This window comes from Chinchilla lanigera, unplaced genomic scaffold (assembly GCF_000276665.1).
Source record: "Chinchilla lanigera isolate Chin_1 unplaced genomic scaffold, ChiLan1.0 scaffold00093, whole genome shotgun sequence".
In the NCBI taxonomy this organism is placed as follows: Eukaryota; Metazoa; Chordata; class Mammalia; order Rodentia; family Chinchillidae; genus Chinchilla; species Chinchilla lanigera.
The window spans coordinates 4,834,421-4,856,329 of NW_004955494.1; the positions used below are offsets into that span (position 1 = coordinate 4,834,421).

Here is a 21,909-nt window from a genome sequence, read left to right on the forward strand (position 1 = left end):
ATATATTAATTGTTTATAGGAAATGCACGTTTGCAGCTTGATATAGATAAAGCTTGGAAACATTATACTAAGTGACAGAAGTTAGATATAAAAGGTCACATATTGTCTATGATTGCATTTGTAAGAAATGTCCAGAATAAGACAACTATAGAGAGAGTGGTTTTTCAGAGACTGAGCAAGAGAAAAAAGTAAGAAGTGACTGCTAATGGGTGTGAGTGCTCTTTTTAGAATGATAAAACTGTTTTGGAATTAGGTAAAATCTGAATTTAAGTGGTGACTTCATGGTAAGTGAGTTATATCTCAATTTCAAAAATAATAATATGCAAACAAATACAAAAGGTAAAGAGGGCTGCTCTTTAAAAAATAGTTTGCAAATGTTTATGCATTATGATGACCTCCACACTTCCCAACACTACCTGTTTTCTGCATTGTTGATTTGACTTTGCCAGTATTAAGTTGTTTGAAATCAATGCCCATGTATGGTGGGTCCCTCTCTTAACCTTTAGGGGACCTAAGTTTTTAGCAAGGCAGAATCTGGCAATTGAGAAGAAAGAGGGAGAGGCCTCCTCCTCCTCTCAGTGAGCCCAACATTATTTAGTAGTGAGAAGTGGCACCATTAATGTAAGAAGATAGAGGTAGCAGTGAGATCTCACCTTCCCACAGTAGAAAATATCCTCCCTCTTCACCTTTCCTTCTGCTATCTTCTCTCTGATGGCCTGCCCTACTTCGTGCTCATTACGGTAGAGGTAGGCCCCATCAAAATGTCTATACCCCACGTCAATGGCTGTTTTCACTGATGCCAAACAGGTTTCCAGAGATTTCTGAAATGACAAGGAAGTTGAGATAGAGATTAAGAGAAATGAGTCTTCAGTTTGATCATCATTAATCAGGACCTTTTGTAACACATTGTTTATAGTTTTCCAGTTTTAGGAGTGTGATTTGATCAACTTTCCCAGGGAGGGAAGATTTCGTGTAAAGCTTTCAGGAGGGCACAAATGAACTGAAGAAGGTTAAATTATAAATAAAATATTTGATTGAAAAACTAAGATATAGCCCTAGAATAAAATATTACTCAGTAACAAAAGGAATAAACTACTGATACATATGACATAGATGACTCTCGAAATAATTGTACTGGGTAAGAGAAGCTAGATAAAAAAGAATAAATACTTTATGATTTTATATAAAATAAATGCTAGAAAATGAAAACTAGCCTACATATGGTGACAAATGCAGATCAGTGATTTATGGGGGAAGGTTAATATGTGGGAAAATTGCAAAATGATATGAAGAAAGTTTTGAAGTTGATGGACATGTTCATTATCTCAATTGTGGTAATGGTTTTACAAGTATATATCTCTCCAGTGTCAAATAATATATTTTTAAAATATGCAGTTTATTACATGTCAAATATATCTCAATATATCTGAGGAGGAAAGATTATTGGGGGTTACACTAGGTTGTTCAAGATATATTTTAGCCAAATCTTCATTCATTCTATCAATCTGAATTAAGCTCAAGAATGAGGATATCCTGTCTCCTCAATGTAGATTGACAAAATAAATAACCTGGCAGATTATTAACAGTTGAGGTATACATGATTCATTTGCCATGATCTGAACATGTTCTCTCAAAAGCTCCTACTGAAATTTAATACTAGTGCAACAGTGCTGGGAGACAGGGCCTAATGGGAAGCGCATAGTCCACTTAATGTTGCTAAACAAAGGGCTTGCAGCAATGGATTAATCCTATTCTTGCAATTTTGCATGTGATAAATCCTCCCCTCTAAAGAATGTAGCACTCAAGGCACCATCTTGGAGGCAAACTATCCTAAGTTGTTGCATCTTAATCTTGGACTTTCAAGTTTTCAGAAACTTGAGAGAGTAAATTTCTATTCTTGACAAATTACTTAGTCATAGTACAGTTGTCCCTTGCTATACAAAAGAAATTGGTTTCCGTATGACAACAAATTTCATGCATGCTCTGAAGTCCCATATATAAAATGGCATAGTATTTGCATATGATCTGCGCAAATCCATGTACTTTAAATTATCTCTAGATTACTGTACTTATAAATAGAATACAACATAAGCATTGATAAATAGTTATTATACTGTATTATTTGGAAAATAATTACGTTTAAAAAGTCTATATATGATCAGGGCAGACACAATTTCCCCTCAATATTTTCTACCCTTGGTTGAATCTTCAGTGAAAAAACTCATAGATATGGAGGGCCTGTCATGCTACTGAGCTCTGCAGAGACAGCATCTATTCAAGGGACATTCTATGATCCTGTGGTCAGAGATAACCATCATGGTCTGGGCTATGTCAGAACCAATAAGACATAAGTCTGAGTGGGCCAGTGGAAATATGTTCTGAAAGGTACTTGGACACTTGTGATTGGACAAAAGCTGGAGTAGACACTGTGTCATCCAGAGGTCACTCAATACTGTTGCATCAATGTCACCCTGTCAGTCAATTCCTTGGGCTACATGGAATGGGGGAGGGCTGAATCATGGACATAAATAGATCTGTTTGATATGTGACCACAAGGCAAAAATATCTTTCTGCACCTTTCCTTTAGTGCTTAGTTTTGGGGTGGACAAAGAATAAAGAATTGAGTGCACTATGACAGGTGCAAGAATGCTCATGACAATTCTGTCTATAAACTCCAATAGAATAAGCAAAGCAAATGTCCACCAACAATAAAATGGACACAGATATACCCATATGGTTAAATATGGCTGAACATATTATTAATAGCATGGGTGAATCTTAGAACATAACAGAAAAAAAGAAGCGTGGTAAAATTACTGCACATATATACTATCTTCCCATTCAAATCAAGTTTAAAAACTGGCAATATTAAACTATATTATTAAAATTCATGCTTAAATTGTGCAAATGATAGAAAAGAGTAAGAAAGTAATTACCATAAAATTAGAAAAGCAATTATGTCCTGAAGGAGAACAGAATATGTTTTGTTTTGTTTTGCTTTTCTTCCAGTACCAGGAATTGAACTCATGACCTTGTGCTTGCCAGGCAGGCGCTTTGCCACTGAGCTAAATCCCCAGCCCTGAGAACAGGATTTGGATTGGGCTTCTTGGGCCTGGTAATAGTCTTATTTTTAATCTAGGTGGTGGTGATACGGATGTTAGCTTTAAGTTTATTTCTCTCTAAATGCATAATATTTCAAATGTTAATTTAAAAATAAAAGATCAAATTATAGGGTCCTTTGTCTCACCACCATTGAGGGAGCCTTGGTCCAGAGGAACCCAGGTTCCTGGCCCATTCCCCTACACTGCAGGATGGGCAGCCAGTACAGGAAGCACCTGGGACATGGAAACTGGTTCACCCAGAGGAACCAAGGGTAAATCAACTGTAACAAGGGGAAACACTTTGCATACAAACTCCTAATTTATGACTGGTTCTGTTATATAACCATAGACTTTGCTCTTATGGTCTAAAGTACAAAATCAATAGTTACCACAGTTTGTCAGTTTCTAAATTGTGCTTGATGTGATAGTTATTAATAATAGTACTACTGCAGCTAGTATGTCATGTGTTGTGATCAGCTGTTCTCCCTTTTGGAACAATATTGGGAAGCTCTGGGGTAATAATCTAACCACAACCCTACACCAAAAGACTGGGGACTAAGCCAAATAAAAAACAGCAACCCACTCTCAATTAATTGAGAAGGTAGGATCTTGGGGCAGACACAAAACAAGATATCTTCTCCTACACACAGACGATATCCCTGAAGAACAGACTTGTCCTAGATTGGTCTAGATACTAGTGATATAGCTACCTACTACCAAAACTCGTAAGGATCATCATAGAACTCAAAATACAAAAATTTTTGAAGTAGAAAATGTCAAGATGAAGGAGCAAAATGCAATCTCAGACCTCCAGCTTACCCAGAGCAAGTCCAGGAGTCTTTGACATAGAAGATATTGAAAATCACACACCTGAAATTTCTGAAATGATAGTGACTGAAGTAAGGAAACAACTCCATAAGGCTATAAAGGAAATCAGATGAGAAATAATCTCTCAGATACAAAAGAAATGATAACCATATTGAAAGAATTGCTCAACATATCTAAAGAAGAAACAGATAAAAAAAAAACTAGAGGAGCATAGGAAAATGATGGAAACCCTGAATGAACAGTGTAGGAAAGAATTAGAATGCATGAAACAGATTCAAACAGATATCCAGGAATGGAAAATTCCATTGAAAGCTGGCAAAACTGCTTGAATGAAACTGAAGATACACTTTCAGATCTTGAAGACGGGATTGTAGCTAGTGATCACAAAAGGAAAAATCTTTTAAAAATAACAAAGAACCAGGAAATAACAATTCAACAGCTGCAAGATGATGCAAAGAAAAACAATACAAGACTGATAGGTGTAAACGAAAAGCAGGAGTCAACATAAATGACATGAAAAGACTATCTGCAGAAGAATAGCAGAAAATTCCCCAAACATGAGAAAAGAATCTGACATACAGTTAAGTGAGGCATATACAAATCCAATTATCCATAACCAAAATAAATCTTCACTCAGACATATAACAATCAAGATCCCAGAAAATCAGCACACCAACAGACTATTAAAAGCTGTTACAGAAAAGAAATAGATTATCTACAAAGGAAAGCCCAGCCAAAACACAGTAGACTTCTCAGCACAAACAGTTAAGTAAAGAAGAGCTTGGAGTAAAATATTTCAAGTCCTGAAAGAAAACAACTTCCAACCCAGGTTGATGGACTCTGCAAAACTATCTTTCAAAATTAAGGGACAAATAAGATACTTCCATGACAAGGAACAATTGAAGAAGTTAATGACCACCAAACCAACCTGACAAAGAAAATTGAAAGTTATTCTAGAAAGAGATAAAAATGACCACAATTTCAAGCACAACAACAGAAATCACCAAACAGGGAAAGCAATTAAACAGAGGAAAGGAATTAACCAACAACAGGAAAATACCATGGCAAAGATAAGCCAGTAAATAGGAGTTAAAACCATCAATGTAAATGGCATCAATTCATCAATCAAAAGAAACAGACTGGCAGAGTGGATCAAGAGAAAAATCCAGCAATATTCTGCACACTAGAAACACGTTTAACTCAAAAGGAAACTCATAGCTTGAAATTCAAAGGAAAGAAAACATTCCATGGGACAGGAAATCAGAATAAAGCAGAAGTAGCTATTCTGTTTGCAGACAATGTGAACTTCAAACCTAGAATCATCAAAAAAGGTAAAGAAGGTTAGTGAAAACTTCAAGAGGAAGAGATAACATCATAGATATATATGCACCAAATATAGGAACACCCAGCTATATACAACCAATATTAATAGACAGGAAAAATCAAATAAGCAATAACACAATTGTACTGGGGGACTTCAACATCCCATTGTCACAGAGTGATAGATGAACTACACAAAAAAACCAGCAAGTAAATATCAGAACTGGAGCAAACCTGTGAACAAATGGACTTAGTTGATGTTTTCAGAATGTTACACCCAACATCAACAGAATACACATTCTTCTCAGCTGTATGGGGGGTGTTCTAAAAAATAAACCATATACAAGCCTGCAGAACATCCTTAAGTAAATGCAAAGTAACTGAAATTATCCCCTGCATATTATCTGACCATAGTGCAGTGAAATTAGAAATTTTTTTTTTTAATTTTAAAGATAAAAGGAGGGAAACATTAACAGACATACAACATTTTACAACATATCACAAGCACAATACAGACAATACAGTTACAAACAAAGTGGTAGGGAATTAACAATGGTGGTTGTATTACATATTGATATCTTCAAAGTGGCTTCTCATGAAAACAGATATAGACATGCAATACTGGTCAACCAAAGACTCATTGACAGTGAAATTAGAAATTAATGGCAAAAGAAACTGCAAAAATAGGGGGCTGGGGATTTAGCTCAGCAGCACAGCACCTGCCTGGCAAGTGCGAGGTCGTGAGTTTGATTCCCAATACCAGAAAAAAACTAAAAAAAAAAACTGCAAAAATTAAATAACACCCTCCTGAACAACCAATGAGTCACATATGAAATTAAAGAAGCAATTCAATAATATGTACACCAAGTGAAAATATAAATACAATTTAACAGAACCTGGGGGATGCAGTGGAAGCAGTCCTCAGAGGGAAATTTACAGTGGTGACTTCTTACATCAGGAAAACAGAGCAAACACAAATAAACAACCTAATGCTGTGTGGCAATCTTCTAGAAAAAGAAGAGCAAGTCAAGCACAAAGCCCAAAGAAGCAAGGAAATTATAAATATCAGAGCAGAAATTAATGCAGTGGAGACTAAGAAAACAATACAAAGAATTAATGAATCAAAGAGTTGGTTCTTTGAAAGAATAAATAAAACTGATAAACCCTTAGCCACCTTATCAAAAAAGCAAAAAAAAATCCTCAAATTCAAGCAATAAGAAATGAAAAGGGTGAAACTATTACAAATACTGTGGAAATTCAGAAGATCACCAATGCCTACTTGAATAATCTTTACACTCAGAGGATGGAAAACACAGAAGAAATGGACATATTCCTACATACATATGAATTACCAAAGCTGAATCAAAGAAGATATAAAAATTCTGAATAACCCAATATCAGTCCATGAAATTGAAAATGTACTTAACAACTTACCAACAAAGAAAGACCCAGGTCCTGATGGATTCACAGCTGAATTCTATAAGAAATTTAGACAAGATTTAATACCAATACTCCTCAAACTCTTTAATGAAATTGAAAGGGAAGCAATTCTTCCTAACTCATTGCTGGAGGTAAGTATTACCCTAATACTAAAACCAGAGAAAGACCCAATCAAAAAAGAGAAGTACAGGCCAATCTCCCTAATGAACATAGATGCAAAAATTCTCAATAAAATACTAGCAAACAGAATGCAACAAATCATCTAGAAGATTATACACCATGACCAAGTGGGATTCATCCCAGAAAATGCAGGGATGGCTCAACATACACAAATCAACAAATGTAATACACCGTATCAGCAGAACCAAAGACAAAAATCATGTGATCATCTCAATAAATGCAGAAAAAGTATTTCTCATGATAGAAATACTGCAGCAAATTGGAATAGATGGTCTTTACCTCAATCTGATAAAAGCCATCTATGACAAACGAACAGCCTACATCATACTAAATGAACAAAAACTGAAAGCTTTCACTGTTAAATCAAGAACAAGACAAAGACATGTACTATCACAACTCCTATTCAATATAGCTCTGGAATCATTAGCCAGAGCATTTAGACAAGAGAGACAAAACAAATAAGGACAGGAAAAGCAGGAGTGAAATTATCATTATTTGCAGATGATATGAGACTCTACATAGATTGCAAATATCCACCAAAAGACTTCTACATTTAATAACCAAATTCAGTAGTGCAGCTGAATACAAAGTCAATGCTCAAAAATCCATAACATTCCTGTACACAAACAACAAACTCACTAAGGGAGAAATTAGGGAAACCATACTCTTCACAATAGCATAGAAAAAATGAAATACCTAGGAATCAATCTAACAACAGAAGTAAAAGATCTGCACATTGAAAATTACAGTATTCTAAAAAAAGAAATCAAAGAGGATTTCAGAATATAGAAAGATATTCCTTGCTCATGGATAGGAAGAAACACTATCGTGAAAATTGCCATACTCCCAAAATTTTTATAGAGGTTTAACACAATCCAGATCAAAAAGCCATTATTATACTTCACAGATCTAGAGAAAATGTTACTCAAATTCACCTGGAACCAGAAGAGACCTAGAATAGCAAAGGCAATTCTGCGCAACAAAGGAAAGGCAGGAGGCATCACAATCCCTGACTTGAAATTATACTACAAAACTACTGTGATAGAATTAGCATAGAACCAGCGAAAAACAGACATAAGGATCAATGGAACAGATGAAAAGATGCAGACACAAATTCAAACACACTCAGCCACTTTGCCTTTGACAAAGGACTAAACATGTTCACTGGAAGAAAGATAACCTCTTTAATAAATGGTGCTAGAAAAACTGACTCTCTACATATTGAAGACTGAAACTAGAACCATGCCTATCATGCACTAAACTAAAGTCAAAATGGATCAGAGATCTACATATTAAAACAGAAACCTTAAATCTACTGGAAGAGAAAGTAGGTCGAAATCTTGAAGACTTGGGCTAGGCAGAAAGTTCATGAACAAAAACCAAACTGCATGGGAAGTACTTCAAAGAACCAATAACTGAGATCTCATCTTATTGAAAAGTTTTTGCACATTAAAAGAAATCACCAAGAGAATGAAAAGAAAACCCACAGAGGGGAAAAATAATTTAGCCAACTGTGCCTCAGACAAAGTATTTCTAACTGGAACATCTAAAGAATTAAAAAAAACAGGCCCCCAAAATTCAAAGACTGAATCCAAAAATGGGCATCTGAGATGAACATACACTTCTCAGATGAAGAAATTCCATTGGCAAATAAATATATGAAAAAATGTTCAACTTCATGGGTCATTCAAAAAATGCAAATTAAAACAATACTGAGATTTTATCTCACCCCAGAAAGAATGGCTATCATCCAAAAATCAACCAATAACTAAAGTTGGTGAGGGTTGGGGGGAAAAGGAATGCTTCTCCACTGTTGATGGGAGTGTAGCCTGGTGGAACCACTGCAGAAATCAGCGTGGAGAGTCCTTGAAATCTAGGATTAGAGGTCCAATTTGACCCAGCTATTCCTGTTCTGGGTATTGTCCCAGAAGAAATGAAAACATCATACAACAGTGATATATGTGCACCCATATTTATAGCAGCACAATTTGTCATAGCTAATTCTTGGAAATAACCAAAATGCCCATCAAGCAAGGAATGGATAAAAAAAAGATATGGTATTTTTATACAGTTAAACATTACTCACCTATATAGAAAGATAAACTTGAGGTTTTTTTAGGTAAATGGATGCAACTAGAGACCATGCTCATAAGTGAAATAAATCAGACTTGCATGTGTAAACATTGTACTACCTCCCTAGTGTAACAAACTGAAAGAATAAATAAGATCCAAAAGCACAATAGATGTGTAAGGGAAAGTATCTGCTCAAAAGGAAACAACAACTGAAATGGAATGCAGAAAAGAAGGAAGGGGTAAATACACACACACACACACACACACACACACACACACACAATAGCTAAGAAAATTGTACTATTAATTTCTATTTAGTTTATTTATTTTATTTAGTTTATTTACTATTTACTAAATTCTATTTAGTTTATTGAAAGAACAGTTAGTGGTTATATTGTTTAATCAATTTTGCATACCTATATCTGGTAATCTGAGCAACTACTTTGAAGATAACAATATGCAACATAATAACCATTGTTAATTTCTTATCATCTTGTTTTGAAATTCTGTATTATTTTTATTTTTTTCTGTTTAAAAGTGTACAGGATAAGTTAATTTCATAAATTTCAAAATCTAAGGTCCAAAGAATGATAATCTGTACCAAAAATGTCACTGATGACTTTTGAATCTCACATTATCCCTCCTTCTCATGGATCCCATTTGTTGTTGAACTTTGTAGAGTTTATTCCAATAATCTGTGCCCTATAACCAAGTTATTTCCCTCCTGGACTACAGGCAAGTTACTTTCCTTATCACCACCAATCAAGAGCAAATCTTTGTTATTGTTTACTGTGGTGAATTGACAACTGGTGTTGTCAATTCACCACAGTATATGTCAACTATAACACCCAGCTGAACTGAGCCAGCATTGTGCTGGGTGTGGGAGGCCCACCTGAGGATTGTGATCAGCAGCATAAGAGGCAGACCTGGAGAGCAAGGAGAGAAGCTGTTGGGAAGCTGTTAGGGAGCTGCTGGTTTTCTTCGGCTATTATGTTGGAGGACCTTGTCATGCTGACTTTCCTGATGAACTCAGCTGTTCTTGTCAGAGGAGGAGCTCAGGACCTCATTGTTACTGAGGATGGCTGTGGTTCATTTTGGGGGAACTCTGGTCCCTCACTTGAGCATTGCCTCCTGGCTCTGGAGGGGAAGATGGTGCACTTTTCAGTATCCTGAAGAAGATTGTCATGTTGGTTTTCCTGATGGGAACTCAGCTGTCCTCATCATTGGAGGAGCTCAGGATCTTAATGTTGCTGAGGATGGCTGTGTACTTTTCGGGGGAGCTCTGGTCTTTACTGTTAGTGTTGCTTACTGGCTCCAGCTCAGATCCCTCAGCCTGCTAGCACAGGTCCTTCTTCCTGCTGGCACAGACTTTCTAGCTCCCACCACCGACGTTTGGGCCTTCCCAGAACAGATCTGTGAAATGGGCCTGCATGAGACATTGTTGTGGGCTCTTGGCCTCCAGCGGGACTCATGGGAGGCATTGTTATGGGCTCTTTGTCTTTAGTTGAACTCATTCAGGACATTACCATGTATTTAGGCCCTCAGCTGGGTTCTTTGGTCTTTAAAGTATAGAAAGATTTCCTGCACTGTCTTTGTATGTGGCTCCTTGGGTGACTATTATAAAATAATCTTATAATTAAGTGTTCTGTATTGATTACTCCCCTTGCAAAACCCCAAACTACACCATTTATCTAATTACAGAAGTTCTCTCACTGGGCCTCTATGTATTTTCACTCTTCTCAATTTAATTCATTTTAAATTTGGCAGGAAAATGTTTTTGAAACATGAACACACATTTTTCTACCATATATTTTTGTTACTTCCTGTTGTAGTTTGGGGTTTTGCAAGGGGAACAATATACTTCAGGACACATATTTTATAAGATTATTTATAATAGTCACCCAAAGAATCATATACAAAAAGAGAGAGCAGAAATCTATCCATGCACTAAAAACCAAAGAATCCAGTGGAGGGCCTGGATCCCACAATAATGTCCTGCATGAGTCCATCTGAAGATCTTGAGCCCATAACAATGCCTTTTACAATTCCAACTGAAGGCCTAGAACCCACAACAGTGTCTCATCCAGGCCTGTTTCATGGATCTGCACTGGGAAGGCCCAAAGGTCAGTGGTGGAAGTTAGAAAGTCTGTCCCAGCAGGATGAAGGATCTGTGCTAGCAAGCTGAGGGATCTGAACCAGGAAGCAATGCTTAAAGTAAGAATGAGAGCTCCCCTGAAAAGTATCACAGCTACCCTCAGAAACAGTGAAGTCTTAAGCTCCTCCTATGATGAGGAAAGCCAAGTTCCCATCAGGAAAGCAACAAGCTTCTCCAGGAGACTGAGCTGTGCACCATCTTCGCATCCAGAGCTAGGAAGTGATGCTCAAATTGAGGACCAGAGCTCTCCCAAAGTGAATCATAGTCATTCTCAACAACAACAAGGTCCCTAGCTCCTCTTTCAGCAACAACAGCCAAGTTTCTCAGGAAAGTCAGCATGACAAGGTCCTCCAGCAGAATAGCCCAAGAGAATCAGCAGCTCCCTAACGGCTTTTAACAACACCCATCACCTTCTTCCAGCTCCCAGCAGCCTCTCTACTTCTTCCTTTCCAGTTCTGCACCTTATGCTGCTGGCATCAATCCTCAGGTGAGCCTCCCACACCCAGTGCACACTGGTTCAGTTCAAATTCCTTTTTTTTGAATTTTTTTTTCTGGTACTGGGAATTGAACTTATCACCTCGCACTTGCCAGGAATGTGCTGTGCTACTTAGCTAAATCCCCAGCCCCGCACTGGTTCAGTTCAGCTGGCTGTTACAAGTTGATCACCAGTTGTCAACCCACCACACTTGTCATCCCCCAAAACATTTCTGCAGCATCATGAGCAACATTCATTGTGTCATTACCAAAAGCAGAAGTCAGTTCTGAGAATTTGATTTTTAAGGGCCAAGGGTTCTCTGACAGCTAGTTTGGGTGTGAAGTTGTCATGGTATTGGAATGAACTAAGGATGCACACTATACAGTACTAAAAGTAAAGACAAATAAATACCAACTCCAGTCTCCGTGCCTTGCTGTAGACATGCCTGAATTTCCCCCTCTACTTAGCTACATTCTACCTGCCCTGTCAAAACTGAGTAGGATCCCAGCACAAACATTGATAGGCTTAATTGTCCACAAGAACACTGGCCTTTGTCTTCCATCTGTTCTTGTAAATGAAATATTTTGAACTGAATCCCAGGTGTGCATGTACAGGATATTAAAGCTTGGCATCATATTCCACCTCTAGGGCTTAGACTGATTCTAAAATTAATCAAATTCAGTACTTCTATTTCAAGGTGATTGAACTGGGTATAGGTGGTCCTAGTGTTTTCCTCGTCCTGGGCTGGAGAATTAAGGAGCTAGTCAGTTTTGTACTTGGGAACCAGGAGCTATAAAGTCTGCTTGATTTGAAATACTCTGTTCTCTCTACTCCCATTTTTTCCTTAATGTCAGCTCCATCCCTTCTCCTATCTCAAATCTTCCACCTACAAGTTATACATTTTTCTTCACGTTAGTTTCTGAGTGTGTGAGATGCATTCATTAACTGCATATATTACTTTACTATGGTAATATTTCTGATCACAAAGGTATTTGGTGCATATGTGGTCCTCATTTCTAACAGTATTCCTATTATAACTGTTCTTTAATTGGTGTATATCTTACCTTCTGAAGTAAGTTACACCTCTTTGTAGGGAATGATAGAACTCTTTTTTAATATTTCCAACCTTAGTGATCACTAGGGATATAGTAGGTATTTATTGGTAGATACAGCACCTTGAGTTTCACCAAATTTCATTATACACACACACACAGACACACATATGTAAATACATATACACATATGTACACATTCTTAGATACTATACAGAAATACTAACAGAAAGACATAATTGCAAATATGCAGCCTTAACTGGTATAACATATATTCTTGAAAGTATATATTCATATATTATTGGATTAGGAAGGTGAAGTATGGGGTCAAAGCTCAGCTCTGTACCTAGTGCTATAATTTTGGGGCAAATTAGGTTATTACTGTGTGCTTCAGTTTTCTTATATGTCAATGTGGCTAACTGGTATCAATTTCATAGTGTTGTAAGGATTAAATTGGAAAATGCATATTATAGAAAATATTTAAGAGTTCCTGGCACATCATGAAGTGTTTGGAAAGATTTTGGCTATAATTCTTTTGGACTTTTTTCATTTTAAAGAGAAAAAAAAAAACAGAGAATTTCAAAACAAGATAATAGATTAGTCATGGTTAATATATTGTGTGTTGTTATCTTCAAAGTAGTTGCTCAGATTACAAGATGTAGGTATGCATAATTGATCACACAATGTGAGCACAAACCATTTTTTTAATGAACTAGAAAAAAATCAGTAGTGTAACTACTGATTACTTGTCATTTTCAATTTCAAAAAATTTTTTATTTTGTTTTCTGTGATGATCCTTGTGGGTTTTTGTAGTAGGTAGCTATATCACCAGTATCAAAGTCTCTCTAGACAAAGTCTATTCTTCAGGGATGTCATCTCTGTGTAGGAGATTCTTTTTTTTTTTTTTTTTTTTTTTTCATTTTTCTCCGGTACCGGGAACCGAACTCACGACCTTGCGCTTGCCAGGCAGGTGCTTTTGCCGCTGAGCTAAATCCCCAGCCCCTGTGTAGGAGATTCTTGGTTTGTGTCTGTTACAAGATTTTACCTTCCCAGTTAATTAAGAGTGGGATGTTGGTATCTGTTTGGCTCAGTTCCTGGTCCTTTGGTGTAGAGCTGTGGTAAACTTATTACCCCAGAGTTTCCCAGTATTGTTATAGAAGGGAGAACAACTGATTACAACAGATATGACACCCTAGCTAAAGTAGTAAAATTAGCAATAGCAATAGCATTAAGCACAACTTAGAAATGAAAATCAGTGGTAATTATTGATTTTGTACTTTAGATCATAGCAGCAGAGTCTATAGTTATAGAACAGAACTGATTATAAATTAAAGTTTGTATGCAAAGTATTTCCTCTTGGTAGAGTGGCTTTACCCTGTGATGGGAAAATTTAGTGAGGACAGTGTATAAAACAAAGATAACTGGAAAGGAAGTAGAAGCAAGGCTGGTGGACAAAGGATGATTATGCAAGGTTTGGGAAACTAGAGAAAGGTGTATGAGTTGGGGAAGTGTTTGGAAATCAAATCAACAAGGACTCAGCAGTCATTTGGATGTAATGTGAGGAAGAGGGCAGAATAAATCCATATATTCCAACTTGCATGGCTGGGAGAGCTGGTTCTTTGGGGAACAGAAGAAAGTCAGCGCAGTTCTGTCGTGTAGTTAGAGGTGATCTGGAAGGTAGAATACATATCTGTGGGTACATCAGAATCACCAGAAGAGCTTGTTAAATGCAGATTTTCAGGTTCAGCCTGAGACATCTAGATTCAGTGGATTGGGATGAGGCCTAATATGTATTTTCAAAAATGTCCCAGGTGTTCTGATATAGTAAGTTTATAGTTGCATAAGGAAGATACAACAAACAGAAAAGTAAACATGGTAAAAAAAAGTTTATGTGGTTGGAGCCAAGATTATGAATGATGTTAAACAGAGATAATAGGCAAAAAAAGGAGCAGAAATGACCAGTAATACAGACTTCTAGGATTATTCTAGGAATGATTTTTCTTCCCATTACAAAAAACAAGGGATGTGGGATTGAGATGCAAGGGTTAACTTTCCCGGTCCTGGTTGTTTGTTTCTACTCCTTTGCCCTTGATTCTGTGTGCTGCCAGCAGAATTATCTTTCAAAGATAATTGAAATTGTCCTTTCTCAATTCCTTTTTTTATGCAGTCTACCCGCTCTGGGGAGGTGGGGGTCATCCTCTACACACCACACCCTCTGCACCCACACAGATCCAGTGATGTTATTTGTCTTTATGTAAGGTTTAGATGGGTTCTCAGTTCTGTACAATGAAATTCCAGTTCTTTTCCTTGGATATTTAAAGTATACAGTAATTTAGTCTTAACTTGCATTTTTGGATTCAGTTGTCATCACCTTCTACATTAACACCACATTGCAGCCACCACAGCTTGCCCTTCTCTGGACATATCATATATCCTGTGTCTCTCAACTTTGTTTTCTTTCTGAATTGTCCTGCCTTGGCTCAACTTCTTTGCTAGCTAATTCATAACTGGCTTTGTAGAGGTCTTTTGAGTACAATTACTCAGCTTTCAGGAGCATTTCTATGCATATGTTATGTTTGGATAGTCAAATGTCCCTAAAAGCCATGCTAAGGCTTGATCATTAGCCTAATGAACTACTGGGAAGTGGCTGAACCTTTGGGAGTGGGATCTAGTTGGAAGAAGTTAGGTTGTGGAGCGGGGGGCTGCTCATGAAGGGGATATTGGGCCTTGGACCTTTTTCTCTATCTCTCTCTGCTTTCTAGCCACAAGGAGGTGAGTGGCTTTACTTCACCCTATGCTCCTATTCATGATGTCCTGGCTTATCACAGGTCCAGAGGGACTGGGTCAAGCGACCATGGACTAAAACCCTTGCAGACAAGCAGTCAAAATTAATTTCTCCTTTTGATTGTGCCAGGTTGTATCAGTCAGGGTTTACTAGCAGAACAGATATAATACAAGATAAACACATGTACAAGGAATTACAAGTTTGGCTTACAATGGTCAGCTACAGAGTAGGGTGAGGAAGCGTGCAGAGGGTGTCTGCACGCTGGAGATTGAAGAGCCCAGCCCCCGGCCTGGAGCTCGCTGCAGTGTCCGTGCAAGTCCGTATCAAAAGGCTGATGGGTCTGCGACGGAATGCTGAAGAATCTACGATGAAGGCTGGAGAGCCTACACCAGAAGGCTGAAGAGTCCAGACGGAAGCCCAACAGTCTGCACCAGAAGCCAGGAGACGACCAAGCTGAAGGCGAAGACTGGAGCTCCTCTGAAGAACCAGCAGCCAGTCCTTTCTCAATTCCTTTTTTTATGCAGTCTACCCGCTCTGGGGAGGTGGGGGTCATCCTCTACACCCACACCCTCTGCATGCCTGCCTCTTGCACAGGCTCAGGAAGAATACAAAGTAAGCACCCTGGACCTCTTCTGAGGTGCATAGTTAACCTTCTAAACTTCTCAAATTAACACAATAAACAACATCCCAGAAGGGTAAGGGCATGTCCTTTTCACCCCAAGAGGCAGAACTGCTGAGTCACTTAGCCGAACCTCTAGACTCCCCAAATTGGCACAGTGTATCAACCATAACACTCCACCTCTTGTCAACTTGGCAGTCAGACACAGTTCTTTAAACCAGTTTCCAGATACAAAGATATGCTTATAATTCTGCCTAACATGTTATAACTATCCTATGTACAAACGTAAACGCATTAATTCCCTTACCAAAATAAAAGGTAAGTTTTCCTTGGGTGATGGTTATTCTTATCATTTCACAACTTGAACAGTATAACACAGTTTAACAATCCTTAAGGACCAGTAGTAAGCCTATCTACATTATATTACATTAGAACCATATTAGGGGAGAAGTAGTACAATTACAATCCTCTTTTCTATAACTGATCATGGGGTCGTAGCTGGTATTTAGAACTACCTTCTTCCACTACCCATTCTGTATTCCCTTGGCCGTCAGTAAGCACCTCAGCAGGTCTTGGTTCTTTCCCTGGTGGAGTGACCCATACCTTCATTCCTGAAGGCTCTGGGCCATTTCTCATTGTGCCTATATTAGGTTGTTATAGTTTCTCATTGATTTTAATAACAGGGCATGGTAATACTAAGAGGCGCCCTAAAGGATCTCCTGCACTCCACATATATTCTTTCTTTCCTCTATTGTGGAGTAGTAGTCTAATTTCCCCTTGATAATCTGGGTCAATTACCCCTGACAACACTGTGACTCCCTTTTCAGCTTGTTTCCTCAGAGGCATGAGGAGACCAAAATGACCAGGGGGAAATCTTAACTTCCAGTTCAATGGTATCATTGTTGTGCTTCCTGATGCAAGCCTTCCCCCCTCTGGAACTAAGACATCTAAGCCAGCAGAACATAAGGCTGTGGGGACAGGAAGCAGAAATTTTGCTAATGGGTCACTAGGAGTAATGGTGAGTGGTACCATCCCTACTTCCACCCCTTGATTCCTGGACCCATGAATCCTGGCTATGGGAGACACAGTGCCATATAGTGGGCACTGATTCAAAGCATACACAGCCTTTTGAAGTACCTTACCCCAGCCCTGCAAGCTACTGCCTCCTAGTTGGCACCTTAACTGTGTCTTCAAAAGACCATTCCACCTTTCTATCAATCCAGCCGCTTCTGGGTGGTAAGGAACATGATAAGACCAGTGAATACCATGAGCATGAGCCCATTGTTTTACTTCTTTGGCTACAAAATGTTTTCCTTGGTCAGAGGCAATGCTATGTGGAATTCCATGACGGTGGATAAGGCATTCTGTAAGTCCACGGATGGTAGTTTTGGCAGAAGCAGTAAGTGCAGCAAAGGCAAATCCATATCCAGAATATGTGTCTATGCCAGTGAGGACAAAACGCAGTCCCTTCCATGATGGAAGTGGTCCAATATAATCAACTTGCCACCAGGTTGCAGGTTGATCACCACGGGGAATGGTGCCATACCGGGGACTCAGTGTTGGCCTCTGCTGCTGGCATGTCGGGCATTCAGCAGTGGCTGTAGCCAGATCAGCCTTGGTGAGTGGGAGGCCATGTTGCTGAGCCCATGCATAACCTCCATCCCTGCCACCATGGCCATTCTGTTCATGAGCCCATCGGGCAATGACAGGGGCAGCTGAAGAAGGAGGTTGGCCGCTATCCACAGACCAGGTTATCTTATCTACTCGATTATTGAAGTCTCCTTCTGCTGATGTCACCTTTTCGTGAGCATTTACATGGGAAACAAATGTTTTTACATCCTCTGCCCACATGGAGAGGTCAACCCGCATACCTCTTCCCCAAATATCTTTGTCACCAATTTTCCAGTTATGTTCTTTCCATGTGCCTGACCATCCAGCGAGACCATTCTCTATGGCCCATGAATCAGTATATAGTCGCACATCTGGCCATTTCTCTTGCCAGGCAAAATGTACTATGAAGTGCACTGCCTGAAGTTCTGCCCACTGTGATGATTTCCCTTCACCACTGTCCTTCAAGGATGTCCCAGAAAGGGGCTGCAATGCTGCAGCTGTCCACTTGTGGATGGTGCCTGTATAGCGTGCAGAGCCATCCGTAAACCAGGCCCTAGTCTTCTCGTCCTCTGACAGCTGATCATATGGCACACCCCACAAGGCCATAGGTGCATGCTGGGAAACAGAAGGCAGTACAGTAGGCGTAGGAGCTGTAGGCATCCGGGCAACTTCCTCATGTAATTTACTGGTAGCCTCTGGACCTGCCCTGGCTCGGTATATATATATCACGAATATACCACTTCCATTTAATGATAGACTGTTGCTGTGCACGTCCAACCTTATGACTCGGTGGATCAGATAATACCCAGGTCATAATAGGCAACTCAGGTCTTGTGGTGACCTGGTGTCCCATAGTCAAGTGTTCAGTTTCCACTAAGGCCCAGTAGCAGGCCAGAGCTGTTTTTCAAAGGGAGAGTAGTTGTCTGCAGATGATGGCAGAGCCTTGCTCCAAAATCCTAAAGGCCTCCGCTGCAGTTCACCTATGGGGACCTGCCAGAGACTCCAAACAGCATCTCTTCCTGCCACTGACACTTCAAGTACCATGGGATCTGCTGGATCATATGGCCCCAGGGGCAGAGCAGCCTGCCCAGCAGCCTGGACCTGCTGCAGAGCCTGTTCTTGGTCTGGGCCCCACTCAACACTAGCAGCTTTCCGAGTCACTTGGTAAATGGGCCGGAGTAAGACACCCAAGTGAGGAATGTGTTGCCTCCAAAACCCAAAAAGCCCCACTAGGTGCTGTGCCTCTTTTTTGGTTGTAGGGGAAGCCAGATGCAACAACTTATCTTTTACCTTAGAAGGAATATCTCTATATGCTCCACACCACTGGACTCCTAGAAACTTCACCAAAGTAGAAGGACCTTGAATTTTTGTTGGATTTATTTCCCATCCCCTGGCTCTCAAATGCTGTACTAACAAATCCAGAGTAGCTGCTACTTCCTGCTCACTAGGCTCAATCAGCATAACATCATCAACGTAATGGACCAATGTGATATCTCGTGGGAGAGAAAAATGATCAAGATCCCTACGAACTAAGTTGTGACACAGGGCTGGTGAGTTAATATACCCCTGAGGTAAGACAGTGAAGGTATACTGCTGGCCTTGCCAGCTGAAAGCAAATTGTTTCTGATGGTCAGAGCAAACGGGAGGAATGGCGGCAAGCAGCCTCTTTCCCTGCCTTACATTGTGAAACAGGCTACCCCCACCTAAGGGGCATGTAGCTCTCACATAATTTCCATGCCTTCCTCTTCCACAGGTCAGGATGTATACAAAGTAAGCACCCTGGCTTCCTGCTGAGTCACTTAGCCAAACCTCTAGAATCCCCAAGTTGGCACAATGTATCAACCATAACACAGGTATTTCAATATGGCTATAGAAAGCTGACTAATACATCATACCATCATTTATTCTGATAACCAGCCTTAAATGATGAAATGTCATGAAAAAAGAATTGTTTTAAGTAAAAGATTTGCCATGTTTTAAAGGAAAGCCATTTCAATCTTCATGATCAAGTTTAGTTCTTCTCTTTGTGTGTGTTTGTGTGTGTGTATGGTTCAGAGGGATATTAGTTACAGTTCTAGGATTGCAGAGGCTTAATCTTTATTGTTGTATAGATGTTAAAGAGTCTACATCTTCCATAGAGTTTTTAATGGTTAGTTAGAAGAGACACGTCCTCTTAATAAAGAAATACTCTACAAATTAGCATTCAGTGCATGGCAGGTGTTCACTAAATGCTTGTTAGACTGAACTAAAAATTCTTAAGTATAAACTTTTAGAGAACTCCAGAAACCATAAATAGTAGGAATTAGATTTCAGCTCAAGTTCAGTAAAGAAATCACATCGTTTATCTTATGCTAATTTTTAACCATGAGCTCACTGTAGTTTAACCTTTGATGTGATACTCAACCAGGCAAACAGTAGTCCTTGAGAGCTGCTTTAAACAGCTTTAAAAAGTAATCAACGAAATACACTCAAAATGAAAGTTTATGTTTTAGGAAAATATTCTAAAAACCATAAACACATGCGCAAAGGAAACAGAAAGCTTACTGTATAAGGATCGGAGTAAGTACCCAGTCCAATGACAGGAATGCTGTTTCCATCATTTAGAGGTATGCGGTGACTTGCAGCAGTGAGATTCATACTGGAGAGACAATCAGAGGTTTCCAGTTTTCAGGAAGTGGACACCTTGGAACAACACTACTGGAAGAGTCTATATATAAAGGTATCCAGGACCTATTTTATCTAAGAAAGGAAAGCTGAGGGAGGAGCCAGGGGAGGGAATAGATGAACAAATCTATTTCTCAATCTTTTTCTTTTAACCTAGGTTGTCCTGAAAAGCCTAAGCATAGTTGTTTTTTGAACTTCACCAGAGGTACATAGGTAAGATAACCCATTGGTGGTTCATATTTTTTTTTCTACAAAGAGAAGAATTTAAAAGGAAACGATCTCTGTCATGTAGGATACTTTTGTTGGCAAATAACAGACATATCTTAAAATTTCATAAACTATAGAGGAACATTTTTGGTTCAAATTTTGAAAAACTTCTGCACTGGAGAGATGGGGGTAGGGGATCTCTGATGTCTTTTTACAAGAACACTAGGCCTATAGTAAGTACTTAACCCTCCTGGCCTCATCTAAAACTACTTCCCTGAAGCACCATCTCAGAATATAGTAGTCTCACTCATCACCAGGCATCTCAGTTCCCTGCTGTGTCTGACACCGTGGATACTACCAAGTCCTATGTACTGTGTTCTTTCCTGTGCATACATAGGAAGAAAATTATCTTTTTTATTTAAAGGAAGCTCTTTTGCATATATGAATTCTAGCTTTGAGGCCATAATTAAGTAAAATAAAGTATTTACTAGAAAGTGAACTCAGAATATCTTTTCTTTCTGTGGTGCCAAAGATTTAATACAATAAATACACACAAGGCATTGAACATATTAGGCAAACACTTTAAGCACTGCGTTATTTCCTAGCCCTGGGACACAGGATTCTTATTGTACTGTATTTTCCTCCTAGTACTCTTAAGTGTGTTACTGTCTTGTCTTTAGCATATTTTATTTCTGGAGAAACTTTCTCCTTTTACACTTGCTTCAGTAATGTTATTGACTATTTGTGCTTTTGTTATAGAACTGCTGCCTTAAAGTCATCAAATAGGAACAACATCGATAACATCTTGGCAATGTTGTCTCCTATTTGTTCTTACCATACAGATCTAGGTCTTCCTGACTGCAAATTTAGATTATTCTGAGGACTTTCTGAATAGAAAATTGGGCTGGGATATAGCTCAGCAGCACATGCACCTGTCTGGCAAGGTCAAGGTCCTGAGTTCGATTCCTGATACAAAAAAAATAAGTGCTGCAGGTCTCTTGACAGGTCTTTGCTGGGGATATAGTTTAGTGGCAAAAGTGTCTGTATGGCAAGTGCAAAGTTCTGAGTTCTATTTCCAGTACCAAAAATAAATTAAAACAAATAAAACAAATAAATATTGGGTGAATAGAATGTTGCAAGATTTTGAGTCCTGTTAAAATACTATACAATGTTGTCATTTTTTTTTTTTTTTTTTTTTTTTTGGTTTTTCTCCGGTACCAGGAACCGAACTCACGACCTTGCGCTTGCCAGGCAGGCGCTTTTTGCCGCTGAGCTAAATCCCCAGCCCGTCATTTTTGTTTTAAAAGGCAACCAAACAGGTTACGCTTTCTCTTTCTTCTGGCTTTCCTATCTCTTTGCTTCTCAGTGTTGCCATTATTTTTGGTTCTATCCTCCTTAT

General features: G+C 38.9%; 1 protein-coding gene across 1 annotated transcript in view; it reads right to left on the reverse strand.

Moving 5' to 3' along the window:
* The window catches only part of Akr1d1 (aldo-keto reductase family 1, member D1), a 56,395-nt gene extending 34,715 nt beyond the window's left edge, over positions 1–21,680 (reverse strand). The window contains exons 1-2 of the mRNA XM_005405462.2: positions 20,184–21,680; positions 654–821 (exon numbers count right to left, since the gene is read on the reverse strand). Of these exons, the coding sequence (XP_005405519.1) occupies positions 654–821; positions 20,184–20,276 (261 nt within the window). The 5' untranslated portion in view covers positions 20,277–21,680. The remainder of the gene's footprint in view (positions 1–653; positions 822–20,183) is intronic.
* Between the last annotated feature and the right edge of the window lie 229 nt (positions 21,681–21,909).